At 60.7% G+C, this 27,701-nt stretch overlaps 9 protein-coding genes and 2 non-coding genes across 11 annotated transcripts; 5 read left to right on the top strand and 6 right to left on the bottom strand.

Moving 5' to 3' along the window:
• Positions 1 to 960: 960 nt before the first annotated feature.
• On the top strand, positions 961 to 3,531 carry BXZ73DRAFT_102330 (uncharacterized protein; the record flags this gene model as incomplete). The annotated part of the gene is made up of 5 exons (XM_048015195.1): positions 961 to 2,929; positions 2,986 to 3,078; positions 3,132 to 3,225; positions 3,276 to 3,298; positions 3,491 to 3,531. The coding sequence occupies 5 exons, from the start codon at positions 961 to 963 to the stop codon at positions 3,529 to 3,531; spliced, it is 2,220 nt and encodes a 739-aa protein (XP_047876900.1).
• A 55-nt stretch (positions 3,532 to 3,586) lies between these two features.
• BXZ73DRAFT_90562 (P-loop containing nucleoside triphosphate hydrolase protein) lies at positions 3,587 to 5,692 on the top strand (the record flags this gene model as incomplete). The annotated part of the gene is made up of 9 exons (XM_048025681.1): positions 3,587 to 3,814; positions 3,893 to 4,212; positions 4,287 to 4,468; positions 4,551 to 4,589; positions 4,658 to 4,755; positions 4,951 to 5,022; positions 5,083 to 5,143; positions 5,208 to 5,401; positions 5,459 to 5,692. 9 exons carry the CDS (start codon positions 3,587 to 3,589, stop codon positions 5,690 to 5,692), a joined length of 1,428 nt encoding a protein of 475 aa, XP_047876899.1.
• A 543-nt stretch (positions 5,693 to 6,235) lies between these two features.
• Positions 6,236 to 7,269, top strand: BXZ73DRAFT_102328 (uncharacterized protein; the record flags this gene model as incomplete). Its single annotated transcript, XM_048015194.1, has 3 exons — positions 6,236 to 6,416; positions 6,474 to 6,769; positions 6,826 to 7,269. 3 exons carry the CDS (start codon positions 6,236 to 6,238, stop codon positions 7,267 to 7,269), a joined length of 921 nt encoding a protein of 306 aa, XP_047876898.1.
• Positions 7,270 to 8,556: 1,287 nt separating this feature from the next.
• On the bottom strand, positions 8,557 to 9,879 carry BXZ73DRAFT_90560 (uncharacterized protein; the record flags this gene model as incomplete). The annotated part of the gene is made up of 6 exons (XM_048025680.1): positions 8,557 to 8,718; positions 8,773 to 8,906; positions 8,976 to 9,121; positions 9,175 to 9,322; positions 9,376 to 9,511; positions 9,565 to 9,879. 6 exons carry the CDS (start codon positions 9,877 to 9,879, stop codon positions 8,557 to 8,559), a joined length of 1,041 nt encoding a protein of 346 aa, XP_047876897.1.
• A 310-nt stretch (positions 9,880 to 10,189) lies between these two features.
• BXZ73DRAFT_t129 lies at positions 10,190 to 10,271 on the bottom strand. Its single transcript has one exon. It is a non-coding gene; the product is annotated as a tRNA-Ser (tRNA).
• A 1,499-nt stretch (positions 10,272 to 11,770) lies between these two features.
• Positions 11,771 to 14,096, bottom strand: BXZ73DRAFT_102326 (uncharacterized protein; the record flags this gene model as incomplete). Its single annotated transcript, XM_048015193.1, has 4 exons — positions 11,771 to 12,259; positions 12,403 to 12,848; positions 13,333 to 13,805; positions 13,936 to 14,096. 4 exons carry the CDS (start codon positions 14,094 to 14,096, stop codon positions 11,771 to 11,773), a joined length of 1,569 nt encoding a protein of 522 aa, XP_047876896.1.
• A 1,023-nt stretch (positions 14,097 to 15,119) lies between these two features.
• On the top strand, positions 15,120 to 16,405 carry BXZ73DRAFT_48397 (uncharacterized protein; the record flags this gene model as incomplete). The annotated part of the gene is made up of 4 exons (XM_048020046.1): positions 15,120 to 15,365; positions 15,463 to 15,799; positions 15,861 to 16,036; positions 16,100 to 16,405. The coding sequence occupies 4 exons, from the start codon at positions 15,120 to 15,122 to the stop codon at positions 16,403 to 16,405; spliced, it is 1,065 nt and encodes a 354-aa protein (XP_047876895.1).
• A 2,616-nt stretch (positions 16,406 to 19,021) lies between these two features.
• Positions 19,022 to 20,523, bottom strand: BXZ73DRAFT_48430 (PIN domain-like protein; the record flags this gene model as incomplete). The annotated part of the gene is made up of 6 exons (XM_048020053.1): positions 19,022 to 19,564; positions 19,624 to 19,759; positions 19,811 to 19,926; positions 19,983 to 20,235; positions 20,302 to 20,411; positions 20,500 to 20,523. 6 exons carry the CDS (start codon positions 20,521 to 20,523, stop codon positions 19,022 to 19,024), a joined length of 1,182 nt encoding a protein of 393 aa, XP_047876894.1.
• A 4,141-nt stretch (positions 20,524 to 24,664) lies between these two features.
• BXZ73DRAFT_48337 (uncharacterized protein) lies at positions 24,665 to 25,510 on the top strand (the record flags this gene model as incomplete). Its single annotated transcript, XM_048020035.1, has 1 exon — positions 24,665 to 25,510. A coding segment is annotated over one exon (846 nt), but the record flags the coding sequence as incomplete, so codon positions are not given.
• A 263-nt stretch (positions 25,511 to 25,773) lies between these two features.
• On the bottom strand, positions 25,774 to 25,875 carry BXZ73DRAFT_t128. Its single transcript has one exon. It is a non-coding gene; the product is annotated as a tRNA-Pro (tRNA).
• Positions 25,876 to 26,383: 508 nt separating this feature from the next.
• BXZ73DRAFT_90559 (uncharacterized protein) lies at positions 26,384 to 27,589 on the bottom strand (the record flags this gene model as incomplete). The annotated part of the gene is made up of 6 exons (XM_048025679.1): positions 26,384 to 26,532; positions 26,610 to 26,703; positions 26,761 to 26,873; positions 26,927 to 27,087; positions 27,145 to 27,475; positions 27,520 to 27,589. The coding sequence occupies 6 exons, from the start codon at positions 27,587 to 27,589 to the stop codon at positions 26,384 to 26,386; spliced, it is 918 nt and encodes a 305-aa protein (XP_047876892.1).
• Positions 27,590 to 27,701: the final 112 nt, after the last annotated feature.

Genomic DNA, 27,701 nt, shown 5'->3' with positions numbered 1-27,701 from the left:
GAAGTATGGCGTCTGTGCGGAATTCGCCGCTCGTTGCTCTCCGCGTTCGCGGCCACGTGACAAAAGCGGGCGCCGTGCCGTTCAGTTCAGGCGACGCCGCCCACTAGTCTCTCGTCGCCTCCGAAGGCCTCTTCCTCCACGACCCACGCTCGCACCACGTCTCACGACTGCCTGCCTCGCAGCGCCGCTCTTTGTTTCCCTGTTGCATGCTGTGAGTCCGCCTCGTTCATTTGTGCGCATATATATGGGTCTGTCGTGCTATAGGTGCAATGGTGTATCATGCCGGTCATCGCCTCGGATTGTGCACTATGAGCATGTATGGGCTAAAATATGGTTTCCGGGTGAAGCTTGGCAGTTTCTGTCGCCTTGGCCATGTGCCTACGAAGCTATACATCATAAGCTTCGCATCTAGTTCGTGATGTTGCAGCCACTGACGATGAATTCTCGCCGTGCAGGTCGAAGTGCTGTTTGGTTCTCAGCTAGATTTCTGTCGCATCGCTCTTCTCTCATGAATCCATGACTATCGAACACCCACCATGGAAGAAAAGGAGTGAGTGCTTGTATTCCTTGTGCTCTTCCCATTTCGCTCCAGAAGTACCACCATCCCCATTCCCAACCTTTCATGCGTAAACTGTGCGGAATCTGCGGTTTACCGTAAGCCATTCCCTATCTTGGCTCCGTTCGCCGTTAGACCGGCGGTCTATTAGGCTTCGGTTTACCCCACCAAACAAGCCAGCGCTTGGAGATGTCTTAGAGTTGGAGCACGTCGGAGCTGGCTCTTTTGGCGTACACACCAAGTTGCGGTGAACGGAGCCTTCGAATGACCGGCTCACAGCTCTTGGCATGGATCTTTGGGTTTAGGTGCGACGAAAACGAGACGCTGACATATCGCCCCCCACAGCGCGTCCATGTCCCTTCTATTCACAGGGCCGTTGTCTGTTTGCCGACTCCTGCAACTTCATGCACAGCGTCAATATCCGCCGACCAGACAGCGTCATAGGCTCAGAAGACTCGGATCAAGCAGACTACCGTCTGGCACTGGATTCCCCTACTGGGTCGAAGCTGGTACGCTTCCGCTCGCCCCCTCGGTCACCACGGACGTCCGGCCTTTTGCTCGCTCTTGGAGATGTCATTCAGCAAGACGAGGACGACGGGGAATGGGAAGAGGAAGAATCAGGAGAACAGGAGTCGAACTCGGGCGAGGAGCAAGAAGAGGTCGCTGGAGATCCCCAACGAACACTGTTCGCCGACATCGCAGCGCGACCTGCGCCCATCCTGGGCCTTAGTGAGGATGCGGCAAGAATTTTGCAATTCGTTGCTTCCCGTCCAAACGCGCATACCAGGGACGAGTCCCCTCCACCTCCTTCCTCTCTCGGAGGGGTGTCATCCACTCTGGTCGACGGTCTGTCTACTCAACCCGGAAGTCCGGGTGACGAATTGGCGGCTGTCGAGGAGGACGAGACGATCACCCATATGATCAGCTCTGTGATACCGGACTCGCCTCCAGCATTCACCAGCTCTCCCCGCGGTTCCGTAGCCGTGTCCGACGACCCGTCAAGATCCATCTCCCTAGCCCCCTCACCAGTCCACGGCTCCCCCACACCCTTACCAAGATCCTTGGAGCCCATTCCTGAGTCGCAACTGCCTTCATATCCCACCCTTAATGACCCCGATATCCCATCTCATACCGGCGAGCCACCTGGTCACATGGAACACCGAGCGCGTCTCGATGAGATATTGATACCACCTCCTTCTCTCGCGTCTCTCTCCCAGCGAGACTCCCTCTCGTCTTCTTCCGGACTTCTCTCCCCCATCGACTTTACCGCTGGATTCGCCACCTTCTCACGACCCACGAGCCTCGCCTCTCATCGTCATGAAAGTTCATTAGACTCTCGGATTGCAGAACTCCCAGAACGACTGCGTGGGTCGCCCCCGCGCTCTCCGCGGCGCATGTCCACCTTATCCATCCTGTCGTCTCCGTTTGGATCACCTTCCCGACGAACCATACACGGCAATACAGGGTTCGACCCGCCCTCCGCGTCCACGCTCTTCTCTCCCAGGTTTGGAGCCTTCCCCATCCAGCCCTCACAATCCGACGAGGACCGACAGAGCAACACGCGGCCTTCTCGCAGCGACAGCGTGGATTCTTTCCTACTCTCCTCCGAGGAGCCGAACTCCAGCTCTGTTGAAATCCATATAGACGGTCCATCGAACGTCTCGGGTCCCCGAGCGCCCGTGCTCCTGGACGAGGACGACACAGCAGAGGCGGTCGAACCCGAGGACATGATGGCCGAGTACCACACGGCTAGCGCATCGGACTTCCTCATCGCAAACTCGGCCGACACGTCGTTCGAATCCGATGAGTCGATGTCCGCGCTCTATGAAGGCTATTACACTCCTACGATCCGCACGGGCAACGTTGGAGTAGCCATCGCCGAACCGGAGGAAGTCGATGACGTTTTCGTTGCGGAGGTTGGCCCTCTCGTCGTCCCAGCCTCTCATGATGTTGCTCCCGTCACCTCTCCCGCCCAGCCGGAATCCCATACGGAACGTAGAGAGCCTGTCTTCAGCCCTCCTTTCGCCCGCCCTCCCTCAGCCGCATCATCGCTCTCCGAGAGATCACACGTTTTCTCCCCTCCTCTCTCCCGACCTTCATCCTCGCTCTCGGGCCAAGTTCCAAATTTCTCGCGGCCAAGTAGCGCCCGAAACTCCATTATTTTCACCCCACCTCCCAGACCTGTGTCACCTGCGGCTCCTGCCGCCGACGACAACGCCGAGGAACCCTCGTCGCGAGCAAGCTCGTCCCTCGGCTACACGAGCAATGCACGACCCCGGCTCTCCGTGCAGACCGGGCCGTCGTCAGAGGGTTCCAGGAAGGTGCCGTTCGGCTTCCGGAATTCCATGTCGAGTCTTTCGTCTGCAGGCATCCGTTCGTCGGGCAGCCGGTCTCCCTTGCCTGCCATCAGCACAGAACTTGAGCCGCAGTCCCGGTCGGCCACTCCGTTGTCTCCTGTAGAGGAGGTGCCGTTGACGTCGTCTCCTGCTACGAACACCAGGCGTTTAAAACCCCTCCGCTTGGTGAGTCGTTTAGAGTGTTTGCGTTCTGTTATCGAGCTCATGGTTGTCACCAGTCTATGGTTCTGAACTCCTCCGCATCGTCGTTGAACTCTTCGGGTCCCTTTTCCAGTATCCCATCATTGACCACGGCTTCTACGGCAACTACCGGTCAGTTCTTCAATGTGTCTATTTGTGACACATGCTCACGTGGCTTGCAGCACCAACTCCATCCTCTGCACATGTATCAACAGAATATTCGCTGTCCGATAACAAATCAGTACGCCATTTGATCTCGATCCTGAACAGCATCTCACCCGTCATCTAGCTATCATCTCCACAGTCTAACGTTATACCTCCGCATATACCGCATTTCTCTGGATCATCCCAGCCTAACTCTCCTTTACTCAATCCTATCACGACATCTCATTCACAGCCCACCTCTGCACCTGCATCTCGTCCATCTTCATGGAATAATCGCTTTTCGCGGAAATCTCTTTTGCACAATCCTTCACGACGTTTCTCTGCCTATATGGAGCAGCAACTTCACTCGCGATCCGACAGCCGACTTTCCGAACCTCCCGACTCTTTCGACGAGCGCCGAGAAGACGAGTACTACGAGTACGCCGAGGCAGACGAAGAGGACATCACGATCCGGCGTCCGGCGTCCGCGCTCGACCACACCCCAGGCATCTTCGCCTCCCAGCAACAGACGCACCGCCAGTCGCGACGCCGGTCATCTTTCTTCCCCGCCCCTTCGGTCACCCGCATCCACGCCTGCACCGACTCCCACTCGCAGTCCGGGTCCGAGTCCAGGCGGGCGTCGGTAATCGTGGAGCCGGTGCACGCGATAGCGACGCCGCGGCCGACGCTGCTCTTCGCGCTCGCGAGCGACGACGTGGACGCGGTCCGGCGCGTGCTCGAGAGCGGCGAGGCGCGGCCGAACGACGACGTCGGCCCGCAGAGCGCGCTCGCGTTCACGCTCGCGAACGGGCAGCTCAAGCACCGCACGGAGATGGTGAAGCTCTTGCTCGCGTACGGCGCGGACACCGCCGCGCTGCGCGACGCCGAGGCCGAGACGCGCGACGAAGACGCGGGGGCGCCCCCCGGCGCGAGTCGGCTCTCGAACGTGCTCGAGAACCTTGATCCCGCCACCCGGTGCGTGTTTTTCGTTCGACATCCGTGTTGTGCGCGCGCGGAGGCTGTGAACTGACGCGGATTGGTGTTCGCAGGTATTACATCGAGCGCGCGGACTCGCCGCAGACGCGCCGCACCTCGGCCCTGATCCACAGGTCGTACTTCCGCCCGCTGACGCGGGTGAGGTATGAGCTGATCGGACAGGAGCGGGTTCTGGAGCAGCTGTTCCGCGTGCTGAGCATGCCGGCGCTCGCGCCCATCGTCGTTCTGCTTTGCGGTGAGCGTTTGTTGGGTTGCTGGCGGTGCCTCCCCGGTCTGGGAAGCGGTGAGCGGATGCTGATGTCTTGCGCACGGAACAGGACCGAGTGGCCATGGGAAGAGCCTTCTCGCGCGCAAGTGTGAGTCTTCGCCCGTTGTGATGATCAGCGTGCGGGTGCCTTGGTGCTGACGGACGATATTTTGGCAGTCGGATCTCTCCTGCAAGTTCCAACACACACGGTCAACATGACCACCCTCCAGAACACGGGCGACATCTGGAGGAGCCATTCCATCGCTCCCATGGAGGTGGGTACTCCTACCCATCTCACAGCACTTGCGCGGCCATCTTTTTGTATATCTGAGCTCCGGGGTGTTGACTTTCCAATGATGCTGCGCAAGGGACGTCATCGGCGCCTGAGGCGCATCTACACGGACTTCCGATCATCGAATTGGTCGCGCATGTGCGAGGTTATGAAACTTGGCTAACTAGAACATGCATAGGCACCTTCGGACAACTCCCTCAAGGACTTCTTGATCGAGAACGAGGGCAAGCGTTGTGTGGTCGTGCTCGATGTGCGTCACTGTTTCCTTTTTGATGAATCAAGGGACGCTGATCATTAGCTGCCCAAACAGGAGATCGAAAAGACGCACGACGAGAAGATTCTGTCCTCGTTGCTGATGCCGTGGGAGTACGGTGAGTGCCTGCTCGTTCACGACATATGGTTTACGATATTCACGTCCGTTCTTTCCTCCCGCAGGTCGCTGCTCGTTTGAAGCCGGGTACCGACATGTTGATGTATCAAAGGTGATATGGCTGGGCACGTCAAACATTGGCCACGATCTCGTGTTTGAGCACCAAGACGGCCGCCCTGCGCCGTCCACGCAGCTCTCGCGTGAGGAGTACGTCGACCTCATGGGCCTCCTCCGCCCTCGGGTGTCAATCCGACTCGGGGTGAGCGACATTAGGCTTTGATCGAGAGACCGCTCGTGCTGATTGCTTCCCACTCAGCCCTCGCTGCTGTCGCGGGTGACCGCGGTCCTGCCGTTCGTGGCGTTCACCACTGAAGAGAAGCTGGCCATCGCCGCGGAAGCGCTGCAGGCGCTGGCGGGCGAGGCGTTCGCAGAGATGCCCCCGGCGACGCGGGACCAGATCGTGCGGGCCTCGCTGGGATCGTACATCGCACCCGAGGGCGCGCGATCACTGTATCGTGCGGTGTCGACGCTGTTGTTGGACACGATGTGACGTGCGCCTCGCGCGCGCTGGCCGGCTACGGCTTCGGCTTCTGAACGGTAAAGATGGAGCGGGAGGCCGGGCGCTCTGGGCGCTGGGCGAGGGAGAGGCGGAGGCAAGACCGGAGACTGCTGGTGGATCACGGCGACCATCCGACCACGGCGGCGAGCATGGCTGCGACTTTATTTTATCCACTCTGGCGGACGGCGCGACCCCGGATAGTGCGTTCGAGTATATGATAGTGCTTTCGAGAATTGAAAGACAGCGTAACCAGAGTACCGCTGCGAGGTCCCCTGGCAACAGTGCGCGGTGGGTGATGGCCTGTGTGGATGCGGGCGCCGGAGGGAGGGCAGCGGAGGGCGCGGTGGCGGGGGGTGTGATGGCTGATGTGCGGGCGAGTGCCTGAAACGGGTGATGGTGGACAGCCTGGGCGGGAGGATATACAACAGCTCGCGGGGCCGGCGCGCGCCATTCGCTTTCTCCTTTCCCCTTCTCCTTCTCCTTCCCTTCGGGCCCTCGCTTTCCTTCCTTTCTTCTTCGCCGACCCGGGTTTTAATGGCTGTTATCGCCTCTTTCGCCCACGCCCGCAACTTCCGCCGCGCCCACCAGGCCCGCGCCGCGCTCGAGTTCCGCGATGTCGCCACCACCGCGGACGGCCAGCCGGTCGTCGACCCCCTCCCCTCCTCGGTCAAGGTTTTGACCGCGTTTTTCGTTATCCTGGGCGCGTTGGTTTTGGGTGAGTGCCCGTCCGTCTGTCGCGCGGCGAGCAGCGGAGTAACAGGCGCGCGCGCAGGGATCATCACCTGGCGGATCGTCGTGTGGAGGCGCCGGAAGGCGTTCCCCGCGTCGGCGACGTACCGCCAGAGCTCCTTCATCCCCTCCGAGAAGATTCGACCGCTCGCGGACGGTGCCCCGTCGGAGAAGTCAGAGGTGCTCGTGATCCTGCCCATCGAGCCCCCCGCCGCGCGCGCCGCGGAGAGCGGCAAATGGGTCCCGCAAATCAGGTCTGTCGGCGGCGGCGGCGGCGGGTGGGTCCCCCAGAAGTTCGGGAACACCAAGGCCGACACCGTCGCCTTCGTCGACATCAAGGTCTCGCCCCCGGTCGAGGCCGCGCGCTCGCCCCCGCCCACCTACTCCCGCGCCAGCACCCCGAACAGCCCCCGCGCCCGCCCGCGCTGAACCTGCCCCCGGTGACCGCCGCGGTCGACGAGCACAGCAACCTGCTCGTCCCCGCCGCGTCGTCGCCCGTGCCGAGCCCGCGCCGGACGTCGTCCTTCCTCGACACCCCGCAGCTCAAGGCGAAGCCGTCGATCAAGGTCACGGGCCAGAAGCTGCCGCGCCGGATGCTCGTCGAGCACACCTTCGTGCCCTCGCTCGCCGACGAGCTCTCGATCAAGGTCGGCGACGTCCTCCAGATGCTCGAGGAGTACGAGGACGAGTGGTGCCTGGTCGAGCGCATCGGCTCCCGCGCGGGCGAGCGCGGCGTCGTCCCCCGCTTCTGCCTCAAGGAGCGCCCCCGCGGCCACAAGCGCGGCGCGTCCTCCGCCAGCCACGCGTCGTCGACCAAGAGCGGCGCGAGCCGCCGGTGAGCGCGCCCGCCGTCCATCGCTTGTGCACCACGACCCCCGCCACGACCCGCCCGACGTCTGCTCTCTGCCCTCGTTTCGCATCTGGACCCCGGACATTGTTTCGCAGCACACCTGCACCTCTCTCAACCCCGTTCTGCACCCTCCTTCCTTCTACCCGCCGCCTACGCAGACCCCATCCCTTACATCCGCCCCTCGAAATCCCGCCGCATTGGAGCGCGCAGACTCCCGCCAACGTCAACACGCCCTACCATAGTCATTCCTTACTTTGCTTCTATTTATTGCATTTATATTGAGACCACCGTACGTCGCCTCCCCTCCTTCCCCTCCGTTTCCCTTTCTTGTTGTACTCACGCACCACGGCTAGACGCAGCTTCCGCCCCGCCTCGCGCCACGCTCGGGTTCCGCTTATCGACTATTTATCGATCGCGACTCGCAGCCCAGGACGCCCAGGACCTCCCTCCCCCCTCGCCCAGAGGACGCAACCGCCCCTCCGACTCCCCCACCACGTCGACCGGACCTCTCCACCCCGCACAACACAAACCACACTCCGAGCGCGCAGGCGCGGCGCTCGGCTGGCTCGCGGGCACACGGAGGCAAACGACATCCCCGGGCCCGGCAGTCTGGCTTTCTCCTCTCCCCGGCCGACGTCCTCTCCTCGCCCCCCTCCTGTCCTGCGCCGCCCGCTGCGAGCCAGATCGCCGCGCTCGCTCCCTGCACCCTCGCCCGCTCAGCCCCGGGCTTGCAGCCACGCTTGCTCCTTCCACTTCCCTTCGTGCCCCCGACTGACCCCGCCCCGCGCTCCCGATCCATATGTGACCCCCGGACCCGACCCGTCCCGCCTCGTGTCTCGCATGCACTTACTGTAGTAATACCGCCGCACGTGTACGCACGCCGTGTGCTGGCTGAGCGCAACAGGAATCCGAACGGAACGCCGGGCGCCCCGGGCGCACCGCTTTTTCTATCTCCCTCGACGTGCGATTGGCGGTAGCGGGAATCCCCGCGAAGACGAGGTGAGGTGCGTTCGATGATGAACCGGAGCGACGGCCCCGAGGGGTTCGGGGCCAACGGGAAGTATGAGTTCGTGCGGCGCATCGCATCGATGCACTGCTCTCTTGTACCGTCGAGTGTACGGTGGCATCACGCCCACAATGAATTGAAGGTAATAAGGTATAGCATTGTGAACTAACCTACGGAATATGATACGGGTACTAGGGATACATAGAACATGACTTCAAGTTACCGCCGCCGGGTGTTTGATATTCGTACATTCAGGCGAGTTCCAACAGCTTACTGTTGCTTTTGCTGTTCCTGCTTCGGAGACTCCTCCTTCGGCTCGTTGTGCTTGATCATGACGTAGTTGTCGCTGTCCTCCTGAGCCGCAACCGTACCGATAGCGCCTTTCACAATGCCCTCGGTCTCCGGTTGCTTTTGCTTGCGCTCCGCGCGGATCTGTCAAAGCCATTAGTTTCACCCCTTCTGATGAACTCAAAATGGCACGCGCACCATCTGGAGGTCGTGGCTGACGAGCCCGTGCCCGCCCACAGGACCCCAGTAGCTCGTCGCCGCGAGCGAAGCGATGATGCAAGAGCCCACGAGGATGGACAGGTAGAAGCGGTACTGCGAGTACCACTTGGGCGCTGCAGAGTGGCGTGGCCGAGGTGAGAAGACCATTCGTCATCCAGCGAAAACACGGACGAAACACTCACTCCACCCGGCGCCAGTCGCCTTCAGGTCAGCCCACCAGAGTGTGGTGAAGCCCGCCCACTGCGCGATGAGCGCGCTCGTGGGCAGGAGCGCGAGCGTCGACCAGCCGAAGACGACGGGTGCAGCGCCGAGGAGCAGACGCGAGTACCTGGCATATGTATTCAATGTGTGGCTCGTGAAGACGCACTCGGGACAACGTACGACTTGTGGCCGCCATAGCCTGCGAACTCGAAGCCCCAGTGGAGCGCGCCGAGGAAGGAGAGCATCACCGCTCCGTAGGTCGTCTGGAGATTCAAGGCCTGGTCGAGGAGCGTGATCGCCACGCCGGGGTCCATGTTGGGGATCAGACCTACAGGGTCTGTCAACACGTTTCCATGCGCCATTTTCAAGAATCCAACGTACCTTGGGTAGCCATACCTGCCTGGTGGGCGAGGTAGACCGTCGCGCCCGAGGCGCCAAGGTACGGGATGCCTCCAGCAAGACCAAACACGACGTAGGGCGTGGGGACGGAGTGCGCGACCGAATTGGTGATGCCGAGCTGCAGCGTCCTCAGCACTCACTCACACGAGCCTCAAGGGGAAGTGGACGTACGAAAGTCTGATTCGAGGGCGCGACGCCATCCGTATAGGCGTTGCCCGCGGCAATGGTCTTTGCGAGGTCTGAGGCGGAATGCCCGAGCTCCTCGCGGATGTTCTGCGCGGCGTGCCCGAGGGTCTGGGAGCCAGGTTGCCCGGAAACGGAGCTCGCAGCGCCACGGGCGAGGAGCTGGCTGCGGAGCGTCGCGGGTAGTGGACGCGTGAGGGCGGTCGTCTTGAGGAGAGAGGAGGCGGAGGTAGTGGAGGAGAATGGGCGACGGAGCGCGAAGGGGGCGCGACGGAGAGCGGGGGCGAACGCGGTAGACAACATGGTGCGGAGGGTGGGCAGGATGGAAGAGTGCGCTGGACGGTTATATGCCCTGCGCGAGGGCGGGCTCTTGGTGCTGGACAGCTGCTCCTGACGTCACGGCCTTCGTCATAACCCGCACTCCGATCGCGCGGCTTGCCCGCAACGGATACAGGTGGCTGCGAATGGCACATCGTCCAGAAGTGAAGAGCAGAAAGTGAGAGTACCCTACGAGTTAGCACCTAGTTTCAGATGAGGCCAGCGGTCGTCTCGCAGAAGGGGCAGATCAATTAAATGTTTGGCGCCCATACAGTGGGTCGAGGAAAACGTAAGCCGACGCCAGCAGGATTCGAACCTGCGCCTCCAAAGGAGAACAGATTTCTAATCTGTCGCCGTAACCACTTGGCTATAGCGCCTTGAAAGTAGTCTTCTACTGCATATTTATACAGACTTACAGGGCTTTTACTAGACTGTAGTACCTGTCTTGTTCTGCGCGCTTCCTCTGGGCAAACGACGGTCCCAGCGCTCGAGGCGCCGACGCCACCGCCACCGAGTCCCGGTCCTCCCTTCCCACGACCCCCCGTTTCGGTCGCCGGCCTCTTCTGACGTCGCCAGGCCTCGGCTCGAGCCCCTCTGCCCGCTGCCCCGCTCCTCCCCGCTCCTCCCCGCTCGATCCTCGTCGATCGCGCGATCGCGCCCCCCGAGCCCCGAGCCCGCCTCCCCTTCAACGCTCGACTCCTCGCGCCCCCTCGTCCCCTGTGGCCGTCGTCACGTCACGCCGCGTCCGGAGTCGGTGCGGTTCGACGTCGCTCGACGATTCAGCGCGCGCGCGCGCGGCTGCGTCCTAGTTCGACTCGGTGGGTCGCCCGCGGTCCACGGTCTGCGGTTCGACGAGAGGATCGAACGGCGGTCGAACGAGCGGCGAGCCCACGGAGCTCACGCGCGCGCGGCGGAACCACCGCATCGAGAGCGTCGTCCGCCTCAGAAGAGGGGCGGGCACCGCGCGGCGTGCGTAGCGAGCGCGCTCCTCGTCGTGCTGGAGGATGCGGGGAGCAGCCTTCGGACGTGCCACACAGGTACTCGTCAGGCCCAGTGCTCCCCGGTGGGCGCGGCGGCGGCTCGGGGTCGACGCTGGGCTGGGAGGCGGATCGGGGCCGTTGGTGGGAGGACAGACTCCGGCGGGGCTCTCGTAGCACTGTTACTGTACATGCACCTGTCCGCGTCCCCGTGTCTTCACGAGTGCGCCGTCCCCGTCGACTAGCTCGCTGAAATCAGCATCCACCTTCCTCCTCGCTCGCAGCTGCACGCATACCGCCCGTCGGTCGGAGGCTCACGACTCCGCTTCAAGCATGAGACCCACCAGACCTCAGCCCTCGACAGCCTCGGGCTCAACCTCGCAGGCCTCGAAGGCTCGACTTCGATTCGCCCGGTCGTGTGCGCAGCGGCACTGTGCCAGCCGTCCCCAATCCACCGCACAGCGACCCCGTGCGGTCGGGTTCATCGGCACACACGCACGTGGACGTAGCACCTCTGAGTAGCAGTCAACAGGACCGGCCGACTAGCGGATGGCTGGTTCTGCAAGGGCATCGTTCGGTCCGTCAAACCCTCAGATGATGAGGCAACCGACAAGCGGCGAGTACGAGTGAATGCTAAAATATGTACTAGGGTTGGGAATCGCGAGACGACGCGAGCTAAGGTACGCGGTCTAATAAGGTATGTGGAACATATACTCATACCACGGAGATTAATAGAGTAACGATAGGTGCGTCTATGCGGGAGAATGCGCCGCTCCCTGCGAGTCCGTGCAGAGGCGGAGGGCGGCATCGGTAGTGAGCTGTGTGCATGCCCGCGCGGGGGGCCCCCGTGCATCGACGCGAGCCCCGGCCGTTGCTGGCGCGAGTTACAGCAGCGTTGCCTACCGCGAGAACGTGCCGACCGCGGCGCGCGCCGCCGCTGCAAGGAGCTCCGACGGCCCCGACCCTTCTGACATGTGCGTCGCCGCCACTGTGGATGGGCCCCACGGCAGATGGAGTGAAATGTCGGGCCAGGTGACGCCAGTCCGCCAGGCCGCGGCAACATCGGGATGGTCTTCGAGCAGAGTCTGCCAGCCCTCTGTGATCTTGGAAAAGTCGGTCGCAACATGGTATCGGCCGTCCTTTTTGTACCTGAAGTACCAGGGCACGACTGGCTTCCCCGTGCGCAGGTCCGTTCGCCGGTCGATGGGGCTGAGGTCATTGTGGAAGAAGACAAGGGCCTGCCGCGCGACCACGGCATGCTGGTCCTTCCGAACTGCTCGGAGGTCCTTCAAGATGCGGGTCTGGTTGTGCCGCTCGCCTCTTGCATTCGAGTGGGCCACCCAGAACGCCTCGACGGACGGGTGCCTCACCCGCTCTTCGATGAGGGACTGTCAGCAGGGATGGACAAGTTAGCCACACTCTACTATGGCAGGCCAAGAGCACAAGAGCGAGCGCCGCACGGGGCAGCGCACGACACTGAGGTGGGCACGAGGTTGTCGGGAATGTGGTGCTGGGATAAATGACGGCTCACCTTCCAGACATGCCATCTGTGCTTGAGTGTGCGCCAGCCTGATTGGATACCGGACTTGCTCTGGAAGAAAAACGGCCACTCCTTGATTGGGATCCCACGGCAGTTCACGACGAGGCGGCGCGAGACCTCCCATTCAACGAAAAGCAGGTCGAGGTTCTCCGCAAACGACACAAGCGTGGGCGGACGGACGGCGGTCTTATCAAACGGGAATCTCTCCCCGTTCAGCAAGAACCAGCGCACTCTATCTGTGGGGATTTGGTCCCCGCTCAGTGGTGTATTGATCGATTCATATGGGGCTGTGATGCCGGGTGCCCCAGCCCAAGTCGCGGATGCAGGCGAGGTGCCGTCGGACGCATTGGAAGGGGCGGCTGGGCCTGCTGAGATCCGTTCCAAGCCGTGTGATCCACGGGCGGAGCGTTGCGGAGAGCCAGAGAAGGGGGCAGCACCTAGATGAGAACGTGCGGGAGCAAGCAGTGTCAGAACTGTTCAATGAGGGAGGATAAAGCGTACGGGTCAGAAATGCGCACGACCTGTTCAAGGTCCATGGCGCCCACGCAGATGTGATTGTACGATAAGGCAGAAGCTCACCGTGGGATGGAGCTGCGGCGGCGGCACGGGGCGCATGTGCACCACCATTCTTGTCGTTCTGTCGACTGTTGGTGGACTGCGACAGTGCGGTTGCTTCTAGCCCCCTCTTCTCTGCGACCACCAACCGACTCTGGACATCCGTCAACGTATCGGCGATGCTGATTATCCTCTGCTCAAGCGTCAGGACGCCCGCACTCGACTCTGTATGACCACATCCACCACCATCACCGTCTGCCCGCCTGTTCGAGGAGTCGCCACTGATCACCACACCAGTATGGCGGCTGTGGCAGCAGCGAGGTGCCGACTCCGACCTTGGAGCACTAGCCTCCGCGCCTTGCTCACTGCTTGCCTCGTGGCTCTCAAGGCTCTGGAAGCGTTCCTTGTCCAACCTGAGGACTTCCTGGACCTTCAGGAAGAAATCGGAGCAAGTCAGTGGCCGCGAGAGGGCGTAGGTGAGTTGCCATACCCATTCGTAGTTCGTCCGCGCAGTGGCAGGGGGCAGCGCTGGAGGATCGTGCATATTGCCAACGGCGGTCGGTATGGTACGGGGCTGATACTGGACAGATGTGCTCTCTTCACCAAACCGCTTCTTGAGCTTCCGGTCTATCCGGCTCCTCTTCGCGCGTCGAGCTGATATGTTGCCGCGTGTGCTCATTCCACCCTCCACTTGCAGTGTGCTCTCCCAACATGTCGGATCGCCCGCGAACTCCCGCAGTTCATCGAGCAACTGCCCTTTCTTCCAGCTCTTGGTGACTGGGAGGCTGTATTCTACAAGATAGGCAATAATCTTGTCCTTCGTCAACTTGCGGTCAGATCTGCACAAACCAGAACAGGTGAGTCTGATATCTGCTGTAGTGTGGCATTGTCACGCCGGTAGCACCCTTCCACCATGGGCTACTCGTGCTCACTCCACCCTGACCACAGATCCATGCGAGAAAAACTCACATGGTCACATCGAACGTCTCGAACGTTCGGCTCACCGGATTGAAGGGTTGGAGGAGGTCGGGCAGGACGAGGACTTCGGGGGCAGTGGTAGCAGCTGCAGTCGAGTCCGGCGCCGGACCACCACCATATTTGGGCTTGGCCTTCTTCACGACCTTGGGCATAGTCAATGGAGCAGTGGGCGAGGTGAAGAGGGTCCGACGAGATGAGTGCAGCAAAGAACGGTGGGCGGTGGCAAGCTGAACCGCGTCTCCGCTGTGAGGGGCCAGACCTCACCATAACCGGCCCAACATTCGAACTGTGGTGAGTCCGCCGCGCGCGACCCCGGGCGAGTCTGCCGCACGCGCGCGAGACCCACACAGCGCGTGCGATGTCCGAGACCCACACGGCGCGCGACGTGCGAGACCCACACGACGTGCGATGTCCGAGACCCACTGAGCGCGACTTGTCTCCTGCCAGCCATCTCCTTCTCCGCACCACCTCACTGCAGCACCCATACACCTCTTGCTCCCGAAAACGCGATGCCCTTCCCTGCCGAGACCCTCCGGTTTCTTGCCAGCGCGTCTGCAATGATAAACATGGCTGGTGGGGTGGGACCTGATGGTGTGGGCGACGGTGGAGTCTCCCTTGATGACATATGTCAGACACCAATCGACGGCCGACCGGTAGCAGATGAGGACGATTGGGAAGAGAATGGTGAACCCGGTGGTGCGCAGACTCCTCACAAGGCAACCTGTAAGGACCGGGAGTCCGACGAGGATGAGGACGAGGACTGTGAGCCTTCTCGAGCAGACCCCAGTCCACCACAGACAAAGAAAACGCGAGGCGATACCGAGGCTCCGGACATGCAACAGTTCAAGACCTCTGTTGAAAAGGCATCCGAAGGTGTCATTGTCAAAGCCACCCGGGATGACTACCGAAGGTGGGCATTTTGAACGAGTCGGTGACAATAAATCCATGGCACACGCTCACTTGAATCTTGTAGGCTGTTCAAGCAGTTCCGCACGTTCTGTGTCACCCAAGGCATCATCACCACAGAGAATGACACCGACAGTTTCTGGAAACAATGTCCTGAGTCCTTGCCACTGTGGGTGGCCTCGTGGATCATGCACAGGTGAGCCTTATAAATCCGCCGGAGTTGGAGAGGCTCGTGTTCTGCTATGCTTCACCGTTCACACATGATGTCTATGCTCAGGGCCGACGACATCGACTTGCACACAGGAAAAGCGAAGCCTGTGGGGACACGACTTGTTACATATACCTACGGCGAGAAGATGCGGGCGGCTATTGGCCACCAGTATGCCCGGGAGTACAAGCTTTGCACCCTAGATCAGCCGTGGGCCGAGAGCAAGACACATCCGGGCACCTGGACAGGTAACCCATGCAACTCTCCCACTGTCTCTCAGTATATGTCGAGCCTCAAACGGCGCAAGGTGAGCTCCAACTTATTGCAGCCCCATAGCTTGCCATCACTGCTGGCAGTCGGTCACTGATCAGTCATCCGATGTGCCGTTGCCCTCGGCTCTATAGGTCCGGAGTGGGGCATCAGAGTCCACCAGTGCGAAAGCTATGGACGAGAAAACCATGCAGAAACTACACGACATCAACACCAACTACCCGGTCGAGCTGACGCTCATCACCGTGCCCCGAAAGAGAAAGTCTGACGAGATCGACGTGCGCGAGCCATGGGCTGGGTACAGAATTCGGACCATGCTGCAGTGTCTCTACATCATCTCCATGCTCTGTCTACTGCGCTATGACGAGGCCCTCCACATCAGATTTGACCATATCGAGCTGACTAAGAACGAGGATGGCGAGCTGGTGCTCATCCTCAACCTGCCCTTCCGCAAGACCCATCAGACTGGAGGTAGGCATCTCATGGCGTAGCGACTTCCTCTTGGTGATGCTGATATCTTTCTCCCTTGCAGGTATCTTGCCTTTTGTCCTCTATCGCAACGTTGAGAAGCCATGGATGTGTCCCGTGACAGCCTATGCCCGGTGGCACTCCATTTTCTATGACCTAAACTACGAGACCAGAGGGTTCATCTTCAGGTCACGTGTGGGCACTTACAATGAGTTCTCCGACCAACCCACCCACGGCCTCGTGAGTCCCTGCAGCTCGGATGAGTACCATTGAGCTGAGTGCATGCTGACCACCCTCTCGCAGAGCCCACAGTCGTTCCTCTCAGCCTTCCGCCAGAACATGGAGGAGATCGACATCAACCCCATGCCGTACGGCACACACTCCTTCCGCCGAGGAGGCTGCCAGTACCTCGCACTAGTGCGGCGGTGGAACATCCGGGATGTCTGCGTCTGGGGCGGGTGGAGCGACTACAAAAACAACCCATCAACCCTCTTCCGCTACCTCTCCTCCCGTATGGACAACACTGTGCAGCGCCATGACTTCTTCAACCCGAACCGCATGGGGACAGACCCGTGCCCCCGCTGCCGCCGCACCTGCCACTGCGCTTGAAATTGCGCAAGACCTGCAATTTGTGAAGTCCGACAGTTGGTGTTTTCGTACATAAAGCTTGGATAATGCGGCATGTACAGTAGTAAAGCTAGTGATTTGTCTCTAAGAGTCTGTGCACCGGAAAAAGAAACAGCACGCAAACGCGATGATGAACACCACACAGTCAGAAAAGGAAAGCGTGCTCACGACGACAAAGTAGGCGGCTGGCGCCCACTCGATGCGGAGAGGACATGGGTGACGATGTGCCCTTCACACCCGTGGGCAAGCCTGCGAGCTTCCCCCTGCGTGGGCTGCTCGACTGCCGCACCTCATCCCCAGGCGGGCCCAGCATCGCGCCAACATAGGCAGGAGGAGGCTGGTGCAGCTGCCGTGCCCAGGCATGAGTTCGGAGGGAATACAACAGGCAGCCGTGGCAACGTCGTGTCCCGCGGAGGTGCCACTGGGGCTCTGACCCATGTTGAGTGAGTGCGACGTCGGAGGCTGCTGGTGGAAGGGGATCAGAGCCGCGCGCGAGCCACGGATGGCGGTGGATGCACGTACCGGCAACTCACGCCAAGTCTCGCGATCGAGCAAGGTGTGCTGCCCCGCCTCGTTGACCCTTGTTGACCCACGTGTCCTCCCCACATGGCTGTCAACGCACCCCGACATGCTCTTGAAGATCTCCGTTGCAGCACGTGCGCACCCAAAGTGGGACGAGTGCCGGGCGATGGCCTTCGTTCCACGTGGGGCACGTGCCGACAAGGTGCGGCTGCGACACCGAGTTCAAGCGGGACCCGAAGGCCCACGCGTGCAAACTCCCTGGCTTTGTGTGCCCAAAGTAGGTGTCTGTCGTCGAGCAGCTGCCAGCGAGTCCACCGTCTTCTGACTGTCAGAGGTGTTGTGTTGTGTGCTGGTCGACAATGTGTGGCTGATGGGGAACTCGCCACGCTTGTGGGTGTGGGGGCGCTCCTTGAGGCAGAAGCGGGGGACGACACTGCGTATCCGGAGGACACGTGACCATGTCTACTCTGCAAGGGTGCGACGACCGTTGGGGTGAGCATCGCGCGGTTGTTCGGGGTCGATAACAGCGAGACGTGAGTTGCGGGAGCACCCATGTGCTTATGCTTGATGTCGGGGTGCTGGTCGTTAAGCCGAGGGCTAACTTGTGGTTGAGCAGTCGCCATCCACTGCTGGAGGGTAGCAACTCTGCATCGAGCGGCTCCCTGGTGACGGAGCAAGGGCGAGCGCCGAGCGGGCTGAGGGGGCGATGTGGATGTGGAGGCAACACGGACGTAGACAGCCCTCGCATGACTAACAAATAACATAGGTATCAGCAAAATTGAAGTTTCGAGACAAGGTGGGAGGGCAGCCTCTTTGCCTCCGGTTTATCCGGACAGCGCCACACCCTTTGCAAGATGTCGATGCGCCGTGCCGCCACCAACGTAGGGTGGTGGACTGTAGGCAATAGGAAGGATGGGAGAGTGGGGGAATCGAGCACAAAGTCGCAAACAGCAAACACACACCTATCAACTAATCAACACCTGCCAGAGTTGTGCAGGGTTGTGCAGTGTTCAAGTTGTGTGACACATCCTGTGGTGACTTGAAGCCGCGTACAGCCGCTGTGTCGTGTCGGGAGATGTGTGGTCGTGTTTGGGGCTGGTGGATGACAAGCAAGGAAGAGGAATGGGTAGTACTGCAGACTGAAACCAGCAGCCGTTGCTGTGTTGGATTGACTGGAGCAAGAGAACGGGACGAGAGGTGGAGGACAGAAGAGACGGGTGGGAGGAGAGACAGAAGAGGCGGCCGTGGGTGGGAGGAGAAACAGCGGTGATTCAGTGCCTGTCGCACGACGATTTGTGCTGACTAAGCTGCTATAATTCACGCATCACAGCCAACCTATGGTAGCACAGTACAACTGAAGCTCTTTGACATACACTGCTAGTACTAATACATATAGAATACAACCTTCACATCACGACACAGGCGTGTGCGCACCACAGCACAGCGGAAGTCCAACGTTAATCAGACTCGTCGCCAGTCAGGTCAATCACCTCGGCCGCACTCGCAACCGGACGATTGTCCTCCTCATCCGTCTCTCCCGTCAAATCGATATCAACCTTGTTACCTTCGTCCTCTTCATCCGTCTCTCCGGTCAGATCAATGTCGGCTTCTTCAGCCTCGTTCTGGAGGTCTTGGGTGAGGGCCCCTATGGCTGCAGCCGCCGCCACGAAGCCTGTCGATGGTCCCGGCGCGATGTCAGAAGCTGGAAGAGGTTGAGTGCCGTCTACGGGAGGCACCAAGATGCTGCACGGCGAGACGGGAAAACGGGACATTAGTGAGTAGGTGCAACTTAGAAGCTGGGAGACACAAACTCACGCGAACTCTTGTCGGCCGTAGTTGAACCCGGTTCCATTGTAGCTCGGGTTGACAAGGAGGGGGCGCGCTCGCTCCACGATCAGAGCTGGGATCTTGCAATCGAGAGGCATGCGCGACTCAGCGAGAGCGTCCACCTCGGGAACCTTGCGGGCGTCATACTCCCGTGTCCCTTTCAGCAAGCTCGTGGCGAGCGCGTGGAATCCGCTATCGCGAACCCGAACGGTGGCCACAGCGTAGCCCTTGCCACCCACCCCACTAACTTCAAGCTGGAGGAGACGGCGACACTGCACAAGAAAAGCGGGGAGTCAGCCATCTGCAGGAACGGATGGAACTGGACGATAGTACCTTAGCGGGCCGATTGATCAGCGCCAGGCCCTCCGCAAGGAGCATTCGTGTGACCTCCGCAGACCATAGCTTATCTCGGAAAGTACGTACGATACCGGTGGAACTACCAATGGCGAAGTGAGTTTCACATAGTTGCGCGATCCGAGCGATGTCCATCGGCTGTGGGGCGGTGATGCTGGCGTAGCGTTGAGGGTTGGATACCGTTGGGCTGAGAAGCAGATGTGCAATATCGAGGTCGGGAAAGGTGTCCGTGAGGTTCGCAGCGACGCCTGGCTGTGCGCGCGTGAGAGGCGATGCACCTGTGATCAACACGCGTCGGACATCCGCTCGCCAACCTTCAAGGAATTCCGTGAGCTCGGTTTTAGTGAGATGTTGGAGGAGCGCATGGTGGAGCTTGCGCCCGAAGCCACGTTGAACGAGCTGGGCCGCGATTGTCGTTCCACAGCCTGGCAGACCGCGCTGATGCAAGTCACGTCAGCGCGTCCTCACGGAGCATCAATAATTGAATCCCAGCTTACCTTGTTGTCGTAATCAGAGCCTACCAGGAGAGCATACAACAGCATATCCCCGCGGGTAATATACACCTGTTGACGGATGGCGTCGGCTCGATACACTGACACTTGGCTGGTCAGCCCGGGTTTGAAGTTGGCGGGGCTAATGGCAAACGGTCAGGGTGCAAATATCCGATGGCGGAAATCAACATACTTTCTGATAATTGTGTGAGCACCGAAGATCAACACGTCACTGTCGTCAGTGAGAACCGCGTCAATGCGACCCATGGCGTTCATGACGGCGAGCTCAGCCTCCGCCTCGCCTACTGCCTGTGACAAAGAGATGAGTGGCAGCACCTGCCAAGCTCAGAAGGTCTCGGGCGTACCTCAAACCATGAGAACCCAAACGCACGCGCGAAATTCTCCATGAGACGCTCCAGCCATCGCTTTGTCGGGTCAACTCGTGTGCCTCGCTTGATTGAAGGTCGAAGGTCACCGTCGGCGACAAAGACGAGGTGCACCGGAATGTTGGAAATCGCACCCAGGCGGCCGAAGAACGCCCACAGCTCCTGGTTCTCACCGCGTTGTGCCTGCCTGATCCGAGCCCCCGGCATGTTGAGCAGCTGGTGCTCCCAAATGCTGCCATAGTATTAACCACCAAGCATCAGCAAAACGAACAAAGATGATCGTAAAAGCTATCCTGACCTGACATCGACACCAATCGTGTACACACGATCTCCTCGGGAGCCTTCTTCAAATCCATCCTTGATGGCTAGTCGGGGCAGGGTGTTCTTTTTTTGTGCGGCATCAACAAGCTGACGGCACCATGTGTTGTCGGACACGGAGGGGTAGATGACACTGATCAGCAAGCTCGGAGACAGACAACCAAAGGATGGTGCGCACCTTCCATAATCCTTCGATCCCCATTACGGTCGTATGCCGTGGCTAGGTGTCGCGAAAGGGGGGTTGCGTCCGTAGCTAGGGTGGGCGAGGTTGAGCGTAGGTCCGGGGCCCAACATGACTGTGCTTTATGTTAATGCCACTGGGTAGGGATGGAGCGGTGGGGGTGGGGCCTCATCCGTCAAAGTGGCAGAGGGAACGTGGTCGCAAACAGGAGGCGGATCGCGTCGGGAGGAGGCAGAGGAGGGCACGCCGGAGGCGGTTGATCGGTCCTGTAGGCAGCGGCCACTCGCGAGCGGGTGGTAGTGGAAACCAAGACGATTGAGCGCCGAGGGCCGGGCGGACGAGACGCTGAGCCGGGAACGTGCGCTCGCGCGCGGGGCTTGCACGCGAGGACTGTCGTCCCGAGGGACTGTTGTGCGGAGGGCGGGTAGTGGATGTAGGGAGGAGAGCGAGGGGAGGAACGCCCTGCCAGGCAGGGCGACGGCAGTTCCCTACCTGCGCGACGAACGACAGTCCCTCAGCGGCTCAACGGTCCCGCGGGAGCCTGGCGGTCTCGCCCGTCGGGGACGTGTCCCTTGCACCCGCTTGCCGACGCCATCGCTTGGGACTCGGGCGGCGGTGGAGCTCTAGTTGAAACTTGCGGCGAGCGCGGGCTCGAGCCCAGTAAGTTGTCCATCCCCAGCCTCTGCTCCCACATCCTCCTCCCCTTCTCGCGACCGCGCGGAACTCTCCACCTCCACAGCTCTGTGCGCCATCAAGCAATTGCTCGCACATCCGGCCTGCCTCTACCTCTCTTTGCTCAGAGTACGCGACCGTAGGGTGCGGCTCAAAACTTGTCGTCATTCAGTGCGGAAGCTTAGTCTACAGCTGGTGAGCACAGTTTTGAACTCCACGATCGGACCCTCCGTGCAGGGCAAGGGGACGTGGGGCACGCGCTGAGCTCCGCACATTTCACCGCCGTGCTGCAAGTCTATCCCCGGACTGAAGGCGCCATGCGCGAGCGGCCCGTGGGCCCTAGGTCTTAAGCTCGTGGGCCAGTGAGTGACCGAGGATGTGCCAACGTCTTTATAAGTTCACCGTTCTGCTTGCTGGGTCACCTCGCGCGCGCGCGCCATACATCGACCGTTATGCTTGTTGGGTCACAGCGCGCGCCGTGCGCCGTACGGTCGCGCGAGCTGGCCTCGCGTCTCACCCGTTGGTGGAGCTCCGGAGCCGCGGACAAGCGATCGGCGTGCCGCCGAGCCGCCGCCGATCGCCTGTGCTCGGCGCCGGGCGGGTTTGGCAGGGACTGGGACGCCGCTTACATAAGGAGGCCGGGGGACTGTCGCGCGTCTGGTGCGCAGCCTTGCATATCACTGCTATGACCATGCGACAACAACGACTTCATCCCTATCCAACATCACCATACATCAGAAGCATCCCCGCACAGAACATTATATGGCTCAATTTAAGCAGAGAATGACCGTGCGTACGTTGCTCGGTCTGAATCGAGCCTTATGTATAAACTACGCTGATTGCCAGGTATCGGATGGCCAGATGCACCAGAGTCCACAGTGAGTAATTCTACATTTATAGCAGTCAGATCCACCCATCTATGGTGTTATTCTGTCATTTCTTCCACGTGTTCAGCGTCGGGACTTAGGAGGCGACTGGTGACGACCCTGATTTCATCTACCCCTCCGGCTCCAACCCTGCTTTTTGGGTGGACCATAGCGGTTCCTACTTACACATGCTATAGTTGATCACTGAGAATAGCATCCTGGATGTAGATTTCCAGGATTACAGGAGTAAAATCTTTGCCCAGCGATACAAGCTGCCCTTCATCGAACCGGTCAAACGTATAATGAGGAACCGCGCACGATCAACAAGACAGCGCCTCCGACGTCGCGGCCTCCTCTCTTGAACGTCTACCATGTTCCTGACGATATTGGCCCCGAGCCAGGCCCGATTTGTGGTAGATCGTTCGTGCGGTACGTCCACCCCTTTGCGCGTAATGGCAGCTCTTGGATATCTTATTAGGGGGGTTCTCTTTCTCTCCCTCCAACCTCCAAGTCGTCTCAGGCTCACTGCCTCCGCGAGCCGAGATGACCTGCGTCACAACAGCCACGGACTTATTGTTCACGACCTTCGTCACAACGTCGCTCTCTACGAGCTCGAGCGTCAGCACTTCCGCGATCGAGGAGACCACCACCACGTCTACCTGCTCATTTAGCGCCATTTCCACCAACGACTCATCCACGGCTTTCTCGACGACATGCGTGGAAGGTACCACTGTCATAGGTGATTCGTTCGGCTCAGGTCCCGCGAGTATGTTTGCTCGGTACTAAACATCGTTCTACTAGATATTCCGACCACGGTGCAAGTGCCTATCGTTGTGACTGTAACGTCAACGGCTTCTTCGGCTACTAGTACGCAGTTTGGGGTTTTCTGTTCGTCCTCGGCCTCGGCCTCGTCCTCGGGCTCCACGTCAAGTTCACCCCCTGTCTCGAGCTCGAGCACCAGCTTAGACCCTCCCTCGAGCTCGGTTGTGTCTGTGACATCAATATCGTCCTCACAGTCGACGTTCACGTCCAACGGGAAGGCCTTCACCACTGCGGACACGTTCACAATCGTTATTCCGTTCACCACCATTTCAACGGTGCAGGCGACCGGTTCGGGCGCCGTGCTCGCAGTCCACTCTTCAGACAACATTGGCGCTATTGTCGGAGGCGTGGTTGGAGGCATCGTCGGGCTCTTCGCGCTGCTCGCTCTCCTGATGTTCTTCCTGTAAGCGATCTCCTACCTCGCGCGAAGTCCTTCATCGCTGAAGACGGCGAACCAGCCGCCGCCGTCGCCGCCGAAAAGCCCTCGCCGATATCATCTGGCCCGAGCCCGCCGCGCACCACAAGCACACCGAATCCAACGACCCGAGCCTGTACGAGTACGGCACGCTCAGCGGCCCCGCCCTTGCCGCCAGCTCGACCGACACCGCCGCCTTCCATCCCGACGGCGGCGCGTACGGCGGCCCAGGCTACTCGCTCGACCCCGGCGCGAACGAGTCCCCCTTTGACCAGTGCCGCTCCGACACGCTCTCCCCCGCCACCTCCACGCTGCACTCGCCCCCGCCCTCCCAACAGACGTACTGGGGCATCGACACCGTCCCGCGCCGCGGCTCCGTCGGCCGCGCGAGCACCAGCACGGCCGGGGGCGCGCCCGGCTCGATCTTCTCCGAGACGGGGCTCCTCTCCCCCAGCGCCAGCGCTGCGCCCGCTGCGGGTGGTGCGACCGGCGCCGTGTGGCGCGCGGGGTCGACGTCGACGTCTGGCAGCGTGTCGGGCACGCGGCCCCGGGCGGGCTCGGAGCGCAGCTGGGACAGCGCGGTGGGGGGGCCAGAGCACGGCGAGCCGGCGCGGCAGGTGTGCGGTGCGCACGCGGAGCGCGGGCGCGGGCTTGTGTCCGTTCCCGAGCAGGAGCGGGCCTCAGGTCGGAGCGAGGACGGCGCGAGCGGGGGATCGCGTGTGGTATCGCGGGGGAGCACGCCTGAAGTCCCTTGGGAGTCGGAAGAAGATGCGGGGATGAACCCGCGGCAGAGAGAGAAGTTGGCGGAAACGGCGCGGAGGGTGGTCACCTCGCGGCTCACGAGGCGGGGAACTAGCAGTGGGTCCGTGGGGAGTGAAGGGGAAGCTCCTCCCGCGTACGAGGAGTGAGCTTGGTCAGTATCAGCAGTTGCATTTGGGGAGCATGTCTGTACTGTAGGGCACTGTCATCTATGCAAAGCAATGTTCCGTTTTCCTCTTGAGAGTCGTGGAGGCTGCGGAGGAATTCGTTGTCTCCGGCCCGGAATCCGGAGGCATGCGCCACAGTCGAACATCGACAACTAACGCCTCACTTTCCATCCACTCCCCGCCTCCCTCAAGGCCTCACGCTTCATTCATACCACATCGCAGTCGGCAGAACCGGTCGAAGTGTGTCAGCAGGCAAGGCGACCATCGATCTGAACCGCCAACGCCTCACCGAGTCCGCTGGCCGTGACGCCTCCCTCCGGGATCTCGTCGTCGTGGACACACAAGGCGCGTCCCCAGAAAACGTCGGCTCGACCTCGTACGTCCCATTCTACGCCCGCGCACACGGCGGAGGCGCCCTCGGCGACGACCCCCCGGACGACGACGACGACGACGCGGACGAACGCGTCCAGCGCTGCTTCAACTGCGGCACCCCCGGCCACGTCGTGTCCGAGTGCACGCGCGCCGTCGACCGCGCGCTCGTCGCGCTCGCTCGCCAGTACTACAACTTCTTCCGCGCGGGGTCGGATTCCGGGCCCGCGCAGCGCATCCACGAGGCCGGGGAGTGGCGGCAGCAGCGGCTCCGGTGGTTGCGGGAGTTCGAGCCTGGGGAGATCCGCGGCGAGCTACTGCGCGAGGCGTTGGGTCTGCGGGATGGAGATGCGGGCGAGAACGTGGAGTGGCTCAGGAATATGGCGTGCTGGGGGTTCCCTAGGGGGTGGACGGGGACGCGCGACCCACGCGAAGACGTCAGGCGGCGGATTGTGGACGGACCGAAGGAGGAAGACGAGCCGGTGGAAATCTGGGTCTTTGAGGACGGGCACGAAGAGGTTTGGGACATTTCCATTGCTGCCTTACCTGGGAACGCTGCTGGGAACGGTGCAACTTCCGACAGTGAGCAAGAGGAGGAACACAACGACCCTTTGCGACGCTGGGCCACCTATCCGAACACGCATTTCCACCCCACCCTGCTGCGTGTGTACGATGGCCAGACGCTCCCTGCATTAGCCGAATATACCCATCCGATCGCGGTCAGCGAGACGTACACGGCCGACCGCCATGACTTGTGGCAAAGTATTCTGGCGACATCGAATCCTCGTCTACAGATGCTCCCTGAACTATCTCAGGCGGTCCCACCACTTTCTCCTCCTCCTCCTCCTCCTCCTCCTCCCCTGCCACCTCCACCTTTGCCCCCCTTGCCGCAGGATGCTTGTTCAGACTCTGGGGACGATATGGACCTTTCGGATTAGCCCCGTGTTTGGTGTGTCACGCGATCTATCTGTTGCGATCGTTTGAATATGGCGAGTAGTGCGCGAGGTGGACCATTTGTGCGTGTGGCGTTATGCGATGCATCATGTGATTTGCTCCCAACATAGTTTTGAGCACTCCCTGAGGGGTATCCGTCGACTGTATCCTACTCTTGCAGAAACATTGCGTCCATTACGATGCGAAGTTCCTTGCCCAGAGTTTATTGGCCACAAAGCAGACAGAGATTACTGCGACGAAACAAAAAGGGCCTGGCCGGGAATTGAACCTGGGGCCGCCTCCAATTACGTAAGCATTTTCTCCCACGCACACGCCCTAAGAAAGAATCATACTACTAGACCACCAGGCCGTTGAAAGCGCCGGCTTAATAGCCTTCATATATGTACTAACTCATGTGCCCAGTCGCGAATCCGCCCTTCTCCACAGCCTGTTTCCTACGTATGACTAAACATATCAGCAATTCCATTGCGCAACTGGTTGCCAGGTCTTCGCGGCTTGCTGTGTCTCGAAGTCCCCAGAACGCCTTCGAGTTTGCATGTCGTTGGCGGGCTTCAGTCGAACCACGCAGTCTCACTGGTTCAGTGCATGACGGGAGCATCAGGCCATCTTTGGGTGCCTACTGTACCAACTCGGGAAGGGCGTCGAGCTATGTGTTATGGAGGGTACACGTTGCGAAAGAGTCGACTGCATGGGCATACTCTGATGTTTTCGATGTCGCGATTGGTGCGCCAAGGAAATGTTCAGACACACTCGCGATGTGGAGTAAAGGGCACTCAAATATCTAGTGATACAGAAACGATTACAGATACACGATATAGTACGTACAGGGAAGGGCAGCGTCCAATGGCTCCACACAGTCATAGTTTCTCGAGCATATCGCGGAGCATCTTGTTGTTTGCAGCTGCGCCCGAATCTTTGTCGAGACTTTTGCTCCTCTTGTCCAGATGCGAAATGGCTTGTTCCACGTCCGCTCCTAGCGCTTCCAGAGCAGTCGAAGCACGAGCAGCTTAATGACACCGCGAGCACAAGGGTCAGCGTCCAGACAGCCTACGAGTCAGCGCTGCCAGGGGACGAGATAATCACCACAGCGCTCCAGGTCGTCTTCCAGTTTGGCCCAGAGCTCCTTCCGGCGGGCGTATGCGGCCTCAAGTTCCTCCAGCGTTCTCTCGATGTTGTACTAGGGCGCGCTCGGGAATCGGCGGGGGCAAGGATGCGAGGTTATGCGAGCACCAACCTGCGACTCGGCGCGCGCAGAACGCAGTCCGTCTTCATCCCGGAGCGCGATCCGTTCGACCTTTTTGCATACCTCGTCGAACGTCAGCAGCCCGGCGCCGAACCTCAAGTCCACTACGCGAGGGACATCAGTCGCTATATGCGCATACAGTCGCTCTTGCACGCACCCTTGTCCTCGATCGTGGCGTGGACAGCCTTGACTTTGTCATATGCCGGCATGATCGCGCGCCGTAGGTAGTCCTTCAGACTCGCGCTCTGCGCGGCCATGGGCCCTTTGAGGCTGTCGACGAGAGCCATGAGCTGCTCCGCCTCGTCGTGCTCAGACGAACTGCCGCACGGGATGAGCGTCGAACCGTGGAATGGAGCCGATCGGAGCCTCTCTCACCTGTCCTCGAACATGGCCTGCAGCGTCGACTCGTCGTCCTCCGAGAGCATGTCGACATCGGCGTCCAGCCCAATTGCGGTCGGCGACCACGCGGGATGCCTCCGGGGCCCGTGGGGATCGCCGTATGCGCGCTGCCGACGAGCACTGGCTTCGGGCACCTCGTCCTCTGGCTCTTCTTGGATTGTCGTCAGCTGCGAGCGCGAGGCGAGGAAGCGGCCGGTGTTGGCTGAGCTTGCACGCGCACGGTGCGCGGGGCTCCGCAGTGCGTGCGCGATGGTCGACCTGTGAAAGAGAGCAGGTTTGCGGTGGGGCGAGCTCGTGGCCCGCGACGCTGCGGTCCGTCAGCTTCACGCGTGCAGCGGCGAGAAATGCCACTCACGATGGCGGGGGACTTGAGCGTATGCGGCGACGCGCGGCGGAGGAGCGGCGTGGGGTGCTTGCCCATCGCGGCTGGGCTGGCGGGGCGGGGGCGGAAGGCGACGGGGGAGGAGGGCAAGGCAGGGAGGCGGACGTCGGACGTCGGACGATCAGTGGACCGGGCGGGGGCGCCGGGATAT

Source organism: Epithele typhae (genome assembly GCF_022376455.1).
Source record: "Epithele typhae strain CBS 203.58 chromosome Unknown BXZ73scaffold_31, whole genome shotgun sequence".
NCBI lineage: Eukaryota > Fungi > Basidiomycota > Agaricomycetes > Polyporales > Epitheliaceae > Epithele > Epithele typhae.
The sequence above is the reverse complement of the archived record's forward strand: the minus strand, read 5'-3'. Positions and strand labels throughout refer to the sequence as shown.